This window comes from Capricornis sumatraensis, chromosome 17, assembly GCF_032405125.1.
Source record: "Capricornis sumatraensis isolate serow.1 chromosome 17, serow.2, whole genome shotgun sequence".
Lineage (NCBI taxonomy): Eukaryota > Metazoa > Chordata > Mammalia > Artiodactyla > Bovidae > Capricornis > Capricornis sumatraensis.
The window spans coordinates 47844575-47858239 of NC_091085.1; the positions used below are offsets into that span (position 1 = coordinate 47844575).

The following is a 13665-nucleotide window of genomic DNA, read 5'->3' on the forward strand; positions in this document are numbered from 1 at the left end:
GCAAACATCAGCCCAACAAATAAAAATCCTTTCACCAATGCTTTGCTTAAGATCTATTTAGTCTTAAGATAGTGATAAAGTTACATTTTTACATAGCAAGGACACAGTGATTTATAACAAAGTACAGTGATCTATTACAAAAGAGAAAATCCATTAACTCCAAAAGTCTAGTATTGCTAACCTTAAAACTACTATATTTCCTTTTCTATATTCCAAATACATTGATTAATATATTCCCAGGTGCCTAAGGATATGGAGGCTTGGCAGCAATCATTGACTCAACAAGAAGAAAAAGCCCTATGCTCATTAAGACTCTCAAAATAATCCAAAACTCTGTGCTGTTTATGGTTAAGAGGTAGTAAACAATCATGTGGCAGGAGTATGGATAATCCTGTTACACAAACTAGTCTGTCAGAAGAGAGGTTTGACCTGAGACATCCTTGTCCCACCCAGAGCAGGGAATTAGCAGCAATTATTGACACAACAAATGAAAAACCCTTCACCAATATAATTCCTAACCAACCCACTATACTAATAATTTCCAACTCCCCAAAAGAATTTGCCTTTAGTAAGTCTAAAACATCTCATGCCTCTCAGGTTGGGAGGCTGTAAACAATCACATGTGGCCGGACGAACCTATACAGGCAGGCTAGTTAACCTTCAGAGGAGTCCATAAGCTGAAACACTCTTGTCACACCCAGGAATTTTTATTGCCTTGGAGCTGCATGTTTACTCCTTCTCCGAGAGAAACGGTTATGGGGGAGAGCCCCCCGTAAAGTCAGAGGTGTAGGTGAGAGCATAAAACAGACTCTGGTTTTGGGGTTAGATGCTCGGGAACAGGGGGTTTCCTGAGGCTTGATCACGCCTTTGTGTATGCCAAGCCTCCTTCCTCATGACCTTTGCCATGGGCGGAGTTCCTCACACTGGCCCCCAGCACACTAAGCCAAGAGGTCCTACCTGCTTTTTTCACTTCTGTCTAATACTTTTAATCACCAGAAGCCTACTGTGAAAGGCACTGTAAAAAAAATAGAGCAGATCATTCATTAACAACCAGACACCTGCTACCCTCTCACGGGAGGTACACCCCTTCAACACCTGGTTTTAGCAGATTCGAGTTTTGCAATGTTCAAATTTTCCTTCAATGCATTAGACAGTTGCAATGGAACTGGACAAAATTTGTTTCCTGTAACAAAGATGAGCCTCAAGTTTTGGCTGGTCTTTGTTTTCTTTAATGGATTTTGGAGTTATTTTTAATGAAAGGCTCTGAACTGAACTGTCACTTTCCTTTTTGTCTTGTTCACAAGAAGTCTTGGAACTTGGCCCATGTGATAAAAAAAGGCTTCTGATTTCAGAGCTCAGGATGTTTTACTTATTTTCGCCCAGTGATAGATGCAGACAGACAACTCCACCTATAGTTCGACAAGACCCGTCACTGGTTGAAGGTGAAGGGCATTTAGTAAACTAGGGTAGAGGAGGCTGTGTATAGCATTCATTCTTAGTGGATCTTCACATTCATCTGCTCCAAAGAATGTCTTCTTTGTGCTTTTGAATAAAGAACAAACTTGGGAGAACATAAAAATTCAGGGGAACTATTCAGATTTTGGAAAAAATAAGTTTTATACTGGCAAGTCTCATTTTTTTAAAAGACAGCTGTGTAACCTTTAGTTTACATGAGCACCCACATATCTTTTAAAACCCCACTTCCTCCCCACTCTGACAGTTAGAATTTTATTTCCTCACTGTAAAACTTCTCCAGAGAGCACAGCGCTGCGTCATTTTGACAAACCCGAATGTGAAGAGATGGATGCAGCTTGTCTCTGAGGCACTCCAGGTAAGTCACTTTAACCCATTTCCTGCTTTCAGAGACTATTTTTCTGTCATGCCTTCAGATCTATCAAAGTTCATTTAATGCTGTTATCAGCCATATTTTTTACAAAGTGGAGTTCTCCTCGCAGTAGCTGCTCACAGTTCTGAGCTCTGGAGCCATCCTGGCAGCTGTCACTACCTCAAGGGAGGGCAGTGTGCACAAATGCTCTGCAAGACCTGTTTGTTGGGAGGAAGAGCGGGTGGCCTACCAACTCTGAGAACTGGCGCTGGCCCTGCTTTCTGGAAACCCCTTTCCCGTGGTGACTGATGTCAGGCAGGGCAGCATAGAACCTCTTTCTGTGACAGTCAGAATATTTGCTAACGGGAGATGGATGTGGAGGAAAACAGTCGATACTAACAGAAAACCAATTATTCCTATCTGCTGAAAGCTCCCTGTGGCCGTTTGAGAACAATTTTTCAAATGATTTAATAGAAAATGTATCATTCAAAAAATTTTTAAGGTATAAAAGGAAGAAAATGGTAAATGAAATGCAATATACTCATAGACTGAAATGGTAATAGCTGATTCACTACAGTCTGTGGGCGAGAGAGAGCCCACAGCCCATTCTTGTGTTTTGTGAGCTACCAATGGTTTCTACAATTTTTAAATGGTTTAAAAAATATCATCATCATCATAATATTACTATGACACTTAAAAATATATAAAATGTATACTCAGTGTCTGTAATAAAGTTTTATTGGAACTTGGTCACTACCCTTTGTGTATGTATTGTTGCCACTGCTTTTGTGTCTCAATGGAGTTGAGTGCCTGCTGGTGGACATTGTATGGCCCTCAGTCACCATCTGAACACGGGGCTATATATCACAGTTAAAGTGATAATACTTAAGAATATTTAATTGTAAGAGGCATGCTTGCAATATAACATTTAGTGAAACAGTTCTGACAAACTATATATGTAAGATGATTCCAAATAGTCTATCATCCTTTATAATTTTTGCGTCTTTCCCTTGGTGGAAATGTAAGTTCTATGAAAGCCAAACAGCCACAAAAAACAAAACAAACAAAAGCCAAACAACTGAAAACCTGACATGTATGCGTGTGTGTATGTATGCTTTAGGCCTAGAGCGGCACTTGAGGTATAGTAGATGCTCAATAAACAAACAAGGGCTAAGGGAAGGCTGATGAATTATGTGATTTTATAATGCATGCATGTAATAATAGTTAAAGCAAAACCTTTCTAGGATATGCATATATGTGAGACACCACACTGAGAACTTTAAATGCATGATCCCATTAACACTAATGCAGTTAGTTTTGGAAGGTACAGTATTGCCCACGTTTTACAGAGGATGAAAGCGAGGTTTGAAGAGATTATATAACTTGTCTAACATCACAAAGCTAAGAAGTAATGTGACCAGAATTCAGAAAGTCTCTTGGGTTCCAGAGTCTGAACTCTAACCACAAGCTATATTCCTTAAATTTCTAAAAACAATTAATTTTTTCAGGTGTGAAAGAAAGACATGGGAAAATATCTGATGTAAATATACAAATAATGGGAACAATGACTAGGATAGGAGATTGTAGATGATTGTTGTTTTCTGGCTGTATATATATATTTCTTTGTATTATAGTTGATAAGACTATTTTATTAGTTTCATGTGTAGAATAGTGAGTCAATGTTTCTGTAGTTTTATACTCCATCTGAAGTTATTAAAAATCATGGTTATATTTTCTTGTGCTGTATATCTTTGTTGTTTCTTTGTTTTTATGCATAGTAGCTTGTGACTCTTAATCCCCTACCTCTGACTTGCCCCTCCTACTTCCCTCCCTCCACTGGTAGCTACTAATTTGTCCTCTATGCCTGTGAATCTGTTTCTGTCTTATTACATAATTTGATTTGCTTTATTTTTTAAATTCCACAACTATGTGATAACTTAGAGTACTTGTCTTTCTCTGTCTGACTTATTTCACTAAGCATCATACTCTTCAGGCCCATCCATGTTGTTGCAAATGGCAGAATTTCACTCTTTTTTATTACCAGGTAGTATTCACTGAATGTGTACACACACACACACACACACACACACACCCAACATCTTTGTTGCCCATTCTTTTGTTGATGGACATGTAGGTTGTTTCTGTATCTTAGCAATTGTAAACAGTGCTGCTGCAAACATTGGGGTGCATGTATCTTTTAAAATTAGTATTTTTGTTTTCTACAGATATATGCCCAGCATTGTAATTGCCCGATCATATGGTAGCTCTATATTTAGTATTTTGAGAAACCTTCATATTGTTTTCCACCGTGGCTGCACCAATTTGCCTTGCTAGTAACAGTGTAGGAGGATTCCCTTTCCTCTATACTCTCTCCAGCTTGTGTTATTTGTGTTCTTTTTTGTTATCGGAGGATAATTGCTTTACAATATTGTATTGGTTTCTGCCATACATTAACGTGATTCAGCCACAGGGATACCTATGTCCCTTCTCTCCTGAGCCCCCACCCCCCATCTCTCACGCCATCCTACCCCTTTAGGTGGTCACGGAGCACTGGGTTGATCTCCTTGGATCACACAGCAAATTCTAACTTGCTATCTATTTCACATATGGTGATACATGTTTCCATACTGTTCTCTCAATTGTCCCACCCTCTCTTCCCCCACTGTGTCCACAAGTCTGCACTCTATGTCTGCATCTGCATTGCTGCCTCACAAATAGGTTCATCAGTGCCGTCTCTTTAGATTTCATACTCATGTGTTAATATGCAACATTTGTCTTTCTCTTTCTCACTTCACCCTGTAGAATAGACTCTAGGTTCGTCTACTTCATTAGGACTGACTCGAATGTGTTCTTTTTTATAGTTGATATTTTATAGTAATATTTCATTATGTTTGTCTGTATCATATGTACATAGACATATATATATACCACAGTTCATCTGTTGATGGATGTCTAGGTTACTTCCATGTTGAAAGAATGAGATTAGATGTTTCCTCACACCATTTACAATAAACTCAAAATGAATTAAAGACCTAAATGTAAGACCTGAAACCATAAAACTCCTAGAAGAAAAACACAGACAGAATATCCTTTGACATAAATCATAGCAATATTTTTTGGAACCAGCACCTAAGATAAAAGAAATAAAAACAAAAATAAACAAATGAGACCTAATTATACTTAACAACATTTACCCAGCAGAGGAAACCATAAACAAAACAGAAAGAAAATATTTGTAAATGAAATGACTGACAAGGGGCTAATATCCAACATACATAAACAGCTCATACAATTCAATATCAGAAAAACAAAGAAGGCTTTAAAAAATGAGAATACATGAATAGACATTTTTCCAAAGAAAACTTATAGATGGCCAATAGGTTATGAAAGGATACTTAATCTGCAATTCATCAGAGAAATGCAAATCAAATCACAATGAGATATCACCTCACATCTGTCAGAATGGCTAACATAATAAAGAATACAAATGATGAATCTCCATACTGTTCTTCCATGACCTAGCTATTGTAAAAAGTGTTGCAACAAACACTGGAGTACATGTGTCTCTTTCAATTATTGTTTTCTCAGGGTATATGCCCAGTATTGGAATTGTTGGGTCATAAGGTAATTCTAACCTTCTTGCACTGTTGGTGGGAATATTAATATAGCTACTGTGGAGAACAGTATGGAGATTCATCATTTGTATTCTTTATTATGTTAGCCATTCTGACAGATGTGAGGTGATATCTCATTGTGATTTGACTTGCATTTCTCTGATGAATTGCAGATTAAGTATCCTTTCATAACCTATTGGCCATCTATAAGTTTTCTTTGGAAAATGTCTATTCATGTATTCTCATTTTTTAAAGCCTTCTTTGTTTTTCTGATATTGAATTGTATGAGCTGTTTATGTATGTTGGATATTAGCCCCTTGTCAGTCATTTCATTTACAAATATTTTCTTTCTGTTTTGTTTGTGGTTTCCTTTGCTGGGTAAATGTTGTTAAGTATAATTAGGTCTCATTTGTTTATTTTTGTTTTTATTTCTTTTATCTTAGGTGCTGGTTCCAAAAAATATTGCTATGATTTATGTCAAAGGATATTCTGTGTTTTTCTTCTAGGAGTTTTATGGTTTCAGGTCTTACATTTAGGTCTTTAATTCATTTTGAGTTTATTGTACATGGTGTGAGGAAACATCCAATCTCATTCTTTCAACATGTAGCTGTCCAGGCTTTCCAGCACCACTTAATGAAGAGACTGCATTTTCTTCATTGGATATTCTTGCCTCCTTTGTTGTAGATTGACTATATGGGTGTGACTTTACTTCTCCACTCTCTGTTCTGTTCCGTTGATCTGTGTGTCTGATTTTGTGCCAGTTCTATACTATTTTGATCACTGTAGCTTTGCAGTATTGTCTGAAGTCAGAAAGCATGATTCCTTTAGCTCCGTTCTTTTTTCTCAGGATTGCCTTGAGAATTGGGGGTCTTTTGGGTTTCATATAAATTTTAGGATTATTTGTTCTAGTTTTGTGAAAAGTAACATGGGTATTTTGATAGATATTATAGTAAATCTGTAGGTGGCTTTGGGTAGTATGGCCATTTTAACAATATTAATTATTCCAATACAAGGGCATGGGATATCTTTCCATTTTCTGTATTGATATAATTTTCAAAACTCTTCATTAATGTTTTATATTTTTCAGTAAATAGATTTTTTACTTCCTTGATTAAGTTTATTCTTAGGAATTTTGTTCTTTTTGATATGATTGTAAATGTGATTGTTTCCTTAATTTCTCTTTCTGAGAGTTCATTTTCAGTATATAGAAGAACAGTAGATATCTATATATCAGTCTTTTATCCTGTAACTTTACTAAATTCATTTATTAGTTCCATCTGGTTTTTTTTTGTTGTTGTTGTTGGAGACTTTAGTGTTTCCTATATATAGCAAGAGGTCATCTTTTAGCTATACATTTTAATGTTTTTCCACATTTCCTAACATGAATAGATTTACTTTTTTTAAAAAAATGAAACAAATATTTCTAAAGCAAAGGAAAAAGCAATGCAGAAATTGTTAACTCTTTATGTGCATCGTTTCCTCCTTTCTCTGAGGGCCTCATGTGCTGAGGAGACTGCTGGTCTTCTTTCTGGTACATTGCTTTGTTTTGTTGGAGTTCAGTGTTGGATTTTGACTCTGCTTGAGTACTTTCTAGCACTCAGAATGCAAAATGCTAGCTGTGTATCACTTTGTTCCAAAGATACTGGCTGATAGAGCCTCTTGGTATTAATATTTTGAAGTCCATATCTTTCAAAGCTTCCCTGGAGGCACAGTGGTAAAGAATCCACCTGCAATGAAGGAAACACACGCAGGAGACACAAGTTTGATCCCTGGGTTGGGAAGATCCTATGGAGAAGGCAATGGCAACCCACTCAAATATCCTTGCCTGGGAAATCCATGGACAGAGGATCCCAGTGGGCTACAATCCATGGGGTCCCAAAGAGCTGGACATGATTTAGTGACTAAACAACAACAAAAAATCTTTGAAAGCTATGCTGTGTCTCTTACATGTGTTTGGTTACACTGGTTTATTCGTGTCTCCCACTACATGATGGATTGCTCCTGTTATTATTGTTCAGCTACTAAGTCATGTCTGACTCTTTGCTATCCCATGGACTGAAGCACGCCAGGCTCATCTGTCCTCCACTGTCTCCCAGAGTCTGCTCAAATTCATGTCCATTTAGTTGGTGATGCTTTCAAACTATCTCATCCTCTGCCACGCCCTTCTCCTTTTGCCTTCAATCTTTCCTAGCACCAGGGTTTTTTCCAATGAGCTGGCTCTTCGCATCAGGTAGCCAAAGTATTGGAGCTTCAGTCCTTCCAGTGAATGCTCAGCATTGATTTCCTTTAGGGTTGACTGCTTCTATCTGAAGTTTATTATTATTATTTTTAAAATTGGCATAGTATGTGGAACATATACAGTTAACATTATACTTATCTAGCATCTAAGAAGATAATTAGGTCCCGTAGCACGAAACCATTTAGTACAGTAAAGGAAATAAAAAGGAGTGAGATAACAAGTAAGTTCTTTAGTTATGATTTCTCTTTCTTTATTTTTCTTTTAATTGTACATCAGTGACTGTGACCTATTTTCCACAGTCTAAAGGATTTTCTACATGCCCTGGCCTAAATTGCAAGGCTAAAAGGAGAAAGATTTTTCCTTTGAACAAAAGTGGAATGTAGGTGCTTAGGATGATTAAGTGGATGTTACTAATATTATTGAGGTCCCTGGCACACCAAATTGAAGAGGGGTTAGAAGGGTGACTGTCCTTGCACTAAAGACTAGAGATAAGAGCTCTACACAAAGGCAAACAAGCAGGGTGGGAAAACAAGTCTTTAATAACAACAAAAAAAAAACAGTTACAGATTGAGAACCTCTCAGGTTATTTGAAAAAGCTTTAAAAATCCCTGTGATGTGTCTTGACATTCCAACCATAGTTTCAGAGGCTTCTATTGTTCAGGCTTGTTAAGAATGAGTTAAATGTGATTTTTCAGATCTTTGTGACTTACTTTCTTTTCCTTTTTTCAAGAGATCATTCTGATTTTTAAGTTACAAGCAAAGCTGCTCATCATCCTCTTTGAGTGACTTTATTTGACAGACATGGAGGCTTGAGAGAGATACTTTTGGTTTTAAGCCTGCAGTATCATTTAATGTACAGTTTAGCAGTGAAATTTCTAAACTATCAAAACTGAGACAAAAACATTCAAGTGACATTTTCTTTGAAATATATTCTATGCACTGGAAATTGTTAAAGATGATATTTGCTTAAATGTACTTCGGGTGGTTTTATGTGAATAAACGATTGTTTACCAGCAGTGCCATTGTTCTATCAGAAAAGAAAAAAAAAAAAATTCAAAACACCTCTAAACCTCTTACTTCCTTTTTCTTTCTTTGGAGATTATAGTGACTGGTGTGAAACATGCAATTTCACTTTTAAATTTGCAACTTCTAAAAATTCTTTTTCTTCCTAACATCATACTGTGGCCTCAGAAAATCAGACAGTTGTTATTACAGATAGAGTGCAGCTCCACTCAGACACTGAATAGACAATTATAAATGTCTGGATTCTTTCCTTTTTCATGGTGGCTGCTTTTAGATGTGGAATAAAACCACATTAACCAGAGGGCATTGTTATTGGTGGTTATAGCCCTATTCCTGCCACATCTGTAAAGTATCTTTTTTAAAAAATCCTTTTCTTTCCTTGACTAATAGTTACTTTCCATCATATAAGACTGTTATCAGGAAGCATCATGAAGGTATATGAATATTAAATGATTCAGAAGACAAAGGGAGCTTAAATGTTATCTAATCCAATTCTAGCACAGGACAGGTGAGAATGTAAAGCTGTGCAAGAGTGAATGACATCCAAGGGCACACACACAGTCAGTAACTTGCTAACTGTTTTTTTCTTTTTTTTTTGGCTTTTATAGATGGCCGCCCATGTCCTTTCATCCTCTGGGATCCATCTTTGTCTCCAACAAATAATGAGACCCACTCTTCTGTTAAGCTCACTTGGGGAACTTATCAGCAGTTGCTGAAACAGAAGTGCTGGCAGAATGGTCGAGTACCCAAGCCTGAGTGGGGCTGTACTGAAATACATCACCACGAGTGGTCCAAGATGGCCCTCTTTGATTTTTTGTTACAGGTAAGTTTTTTTTTAATCAAGTAAGTAGTTACCTAAGACTGACACTGAGTTATGGAAGTGCGCAGTTAGGAAGTTTCTGCACCTTTAGGGTTTTTATGAAAGTAGTTTAAATTCTATAATGTTGTATTTGGCAAGCCTGGTACAACATCATAAGACATTATATCCTCTTAGGAAATGTTCAGAAATGTCCCTCAGTCCTTTTATTAATTTCTGAATAGGTAATTCTTCAGTACATTACTACTAGAATCGTCATACCTATCATAGATACAATTTATTATGATAACCCATCAGTGGCTTTGCAAGGTAGGTAGTCTTACAGCACTTGGAAGGTAAGTAAACTGAGATTAAGTAACTCACCCAAGTTGTCACAGCTGCTCAAAACTGGGCTGGAATCCTGGGATCTGGTGATAGTAGAAGTTTGTCTTTTTTTCTATTTTTCCACACTGTTTCAGTGGTCCCTTGGTCACTTTTCTTACAGTCACCATTTCCTGTTTTCTTTCCAGTAATTCTTTGTAAATACATCATTAAGATTGACACTGGAGAATAATAAATATTGGCCATCTACATAACTGCATGATTAGATGTTTTATAGGTTTCTTATAACTTTTATCTCCTTCTGATGAGGATCTCATGACTCTTCCTGTCCCCTCATTCCAATTACTGCTTTCCTCTTCTTCCACTTTAGAAAAGCTGCCTGGTGTTGTATTGTTAATTAGCACTTTTTATGGCAATTTAGGACTATCTTAGGACATCTACAAAACATTCTCCTTTTGTTAATTTTGTGTGTGCATATGTGTGTGTGCCTTTTCAGCAAGGAACTAGAAAAGGACAAAAATGTAGGAAGAGGGCCTTCCCTCGTGATCTGGTGGTTATGAATCTGCCTGCCAATGCGGGGGCACGAGTTTGATCCCTGGTCCAGGAAGATCCCACATGCTCGGAGCAGCTGGACCTACACGCCACAACTACTGAAGCCCCCATCCGCCTAGAGCCCGTGCTCCACAATAAGAGAAGCCACTGCAATGAGAATCCTGTGCCCTGCAACCAGAGAGTAGCCCCTGCTCACTGCAGTTAGAGAAAGCCCAGGCAGCAATCAAGATGCAGTGTGGCCAAAAAGAAAAAAAAAAGTGTAGAAAGAAACCCAGTTTGGTGAGAGCCACAGGACAGGGATTAGGAACTTTCGAGAAGAGATGATCTCTGGTGTCCATGCCTCACAGCCACCAGTGAGAACTGAGCTGGGAGCAGGCCACTTGCTTTGGGGAAGAGGCCATCAGGAAGCACCAGATACTGATGAGCTGTGCAGCTGTGAGGCTCAGGCCAGGCTCCGTATATGTATAATCTTATTATTCCATTTATTAGCACACTCTGTCTGTGAGGTAGACACCTTCTGTCCATTGTACAGGTAAAGTCACTGAGGCATAAAGAGGTTATTATTGAGAACTGTGAAGTGTCTGAGGTCTTACTCTGCTTGTAGACTAACAGGTTAGCCAGCCATAGATGTTAGCAGAAGACAAAGGACTCCCAGATGAGAGACAAATGACTTCATTACCCATGTTCCTCTGCCCTCAAGGCCCACTGGGGAGTTACGGAGTGGCCTCACTGAATGCTGCACACAGTGGGTTTTTGTACCTTCTAAGAAAACCTCCAGTCTTTATTTCATTTCTTTTGAACTGAAAAATGAAATGATGTACAACATTTTGCTGGTTTCAGGAATACTCCACAGTGATTTGACATTTGCAGGCATTATGAAATGAGCACTGTGGTAAAGCTAGCATTCATCTGTCCCCATAAAAGTCATTACAATATTATTAGTTATATTCCTTATGCTGTATGTTACATTCTTGTGACTTGTTTACTTTATAACTGGAGGTTTGTATTTCTTAATCCCTGTCGCTTATTTCACCTGCCAATCTCCCTCCTCTCTGGCAACCACCCATTTTTTTTCCTCTACATTTAGAAGTCAGTTTTCCTTTTGTTTTGATTTTGTGTTTATTTTTTAGATCGCACATATAAATATGGTGTTTGTCTTTGTCTGACTTATTTAATTTAGCATAATGCCATCTAGATCATCCATGTTGTCACAAATGGCAAGTTTTCACTTTTTTTATGGCTGAGAAGTTTTATATATATATATATATATATATATATATACATATATGTAGATATCTCACATCTTTATCCATTCATCTATGGATGGACACAGTTACTTCCACATCTTGACTATTGTAAATAATGTTGCAATGAACAATGGTATATCTTTTCAAATTAATGTTTCCTTCAGGTAAATACTTAGAAGTGAAGTTAGTAGGTCATATAGCAGTTATATTTTTAAAAGTTTTTGAGGAACCTCCATCAGTTCAGTTCAGTTCAGTTGCTCAGTCATGTCTGGCTCTGTGACCCCATGGACTGCAACACGCCAGGTTTCCCTGTCCATCACCAACTCCCAGAGCTTGCTCAAACTCATCTCCATTTGAGCTGGTGATTCCATCCAATCATCTTATCCTCTGTTGTCCCCTTCTCCTCCTGCCTTCAATCTTTCCTAGCATCAGGGTCTTTTCAAATGAGTCAGTTCTTCTCATCAGGTGGCCAAAGGATTGGAGTTTCAGCTTCAGCATCAATCCTTCCAATGAATAGTCAGGACTAATTTCCTTTAGGACTGACTGGTTTGATCTTCTTGCAGTCCAAGCGACTCTCAAGAATCTTCTCCAACACCACAGTTCAAAAGCATCAATTCTTCAGTGCTCAGCTTTCTTTATAGTCCAACTCTCACATCTATACATGACTACTGGAAAAACCATAGCTTTGACTAGACAAACCTTTGTTGGCAAAGTAATATCCCTGCTTTTTAATAAACTGTCTATGCTTGTCATAACTTTTCTTCTAAGGAGCAAGTGACTTTTAATTTCATGGCTGCAGTCACCATCTGCAGTGATTTTTGTGTTCAAGAAAATAAAGTCTGTCATTGGTTCCATTGTTTCCTCATCTATTTGCCATGAAGTGATGGGACCAGATGCACCAATTTTCATGCCCACCAATATTGCACAAGGTTTCCCTTTTCTCTACATTCTTGCCAAAAATGTGTTATCTTTTGATAATAGCTATTCTGACAGGCATGAGGTAGTATCTCCTTGTGGTTGTTTGCTGATTTGGGGGGGAGCGGAGCAGTTGGTATGCAGGATCTTAGTTCCCCGACTAGAGATTGAACTCTCACCCACTACAGCAGAAGTGTGGAGTTTTAACTGCTGGACTGCAGGGAAGTCCCTTTCTTTGCTGATTTTTTCTCCTTGTGGTTTTATATTTCCCAGGTGATTAGGGGTGGTCAGCATCTTTTCATGTGCTTGTTGGCCATCTGAATGTCTTCTTTGGGAAAAATGGTTGTTCATATTCTATGCCCATTTTTAAACTGTTTTTTGATGTTGAATTGTATGAATTCTTTGTATATTTTGAATATTAACCCCATATATACCTATATATAGGTATATAGTTATATAGCAGGTATGTAGGTATATAAGCCCCTATATATACCTATATATAGGTATATAGTTTGCAAATATATCCTCCCATTCAGAAGTGGCCTTCCTTTTGTTGACAGTTTACTTTACTGTGTAAAAGCTTTTAGGTTTGGTAGTCTCATTTGTTTATCTTTCCTTTTGTATCCCTTGCCTGAGGAGATAGATCCCAGAAAAAAAAAAATACTGTTAAGACAGACGTCAAAGAGCATACTGTTAATGTTCTCTCCTAGATTTATGGCTTTGGGCCTTATATTTAGGTCTTTAATCCATTTTTGACTTTATTTTTCATATGGTATGAAAAAGTAGTCCAGATCGATTCTATTGTACACAGCAGTACAGTCTTCCCACCACCACTTATTGAAGAGGCTGCCTTTCCCCACTGTATATTCTGCCTGCTCTGTTGTAGATTCATTGACCATATAAGCCTTGGTTTATTTTGGGGCTCTCTATTCTATTCCATTGATCTAGATGTTTGTTTCTATGTCAGTACCATACTGCTTTGATTACTGTAGTTTTGTAGTATACCTCGAAATCAGGGACTGTGACAACTCTAGTTTTTTTTTTTTTCTTTCTCAAGATTGCTTTGGCTCTTTTGGGTCTTTCTGTTTTCATACAAATTTTGGAGTTGTTTG

General features: G+C 37.6%; 1 protein-coding gene across 1 annotated transcript in view; it reads left to right on the forward strand.

Moving 5' to 3' along the window:
* Nucleotides 1-13665, forward strand: part of GASK1B (golgi associated kinase 1B) — a 65828-nt gene that overhangs the window by 15840 nt on the left and 36323 nt on the right. Inside the window, exon 2 of the mRNA XM_068990235.1 lies at nt 9310-9524. Within this exon, the coding sequence (XP_068846336.1) occupies nt 9310-9524 (215 nt within the window). The remainder of the gene's footprint in view (nt 1-9309; nt 9525-13665) is intronic.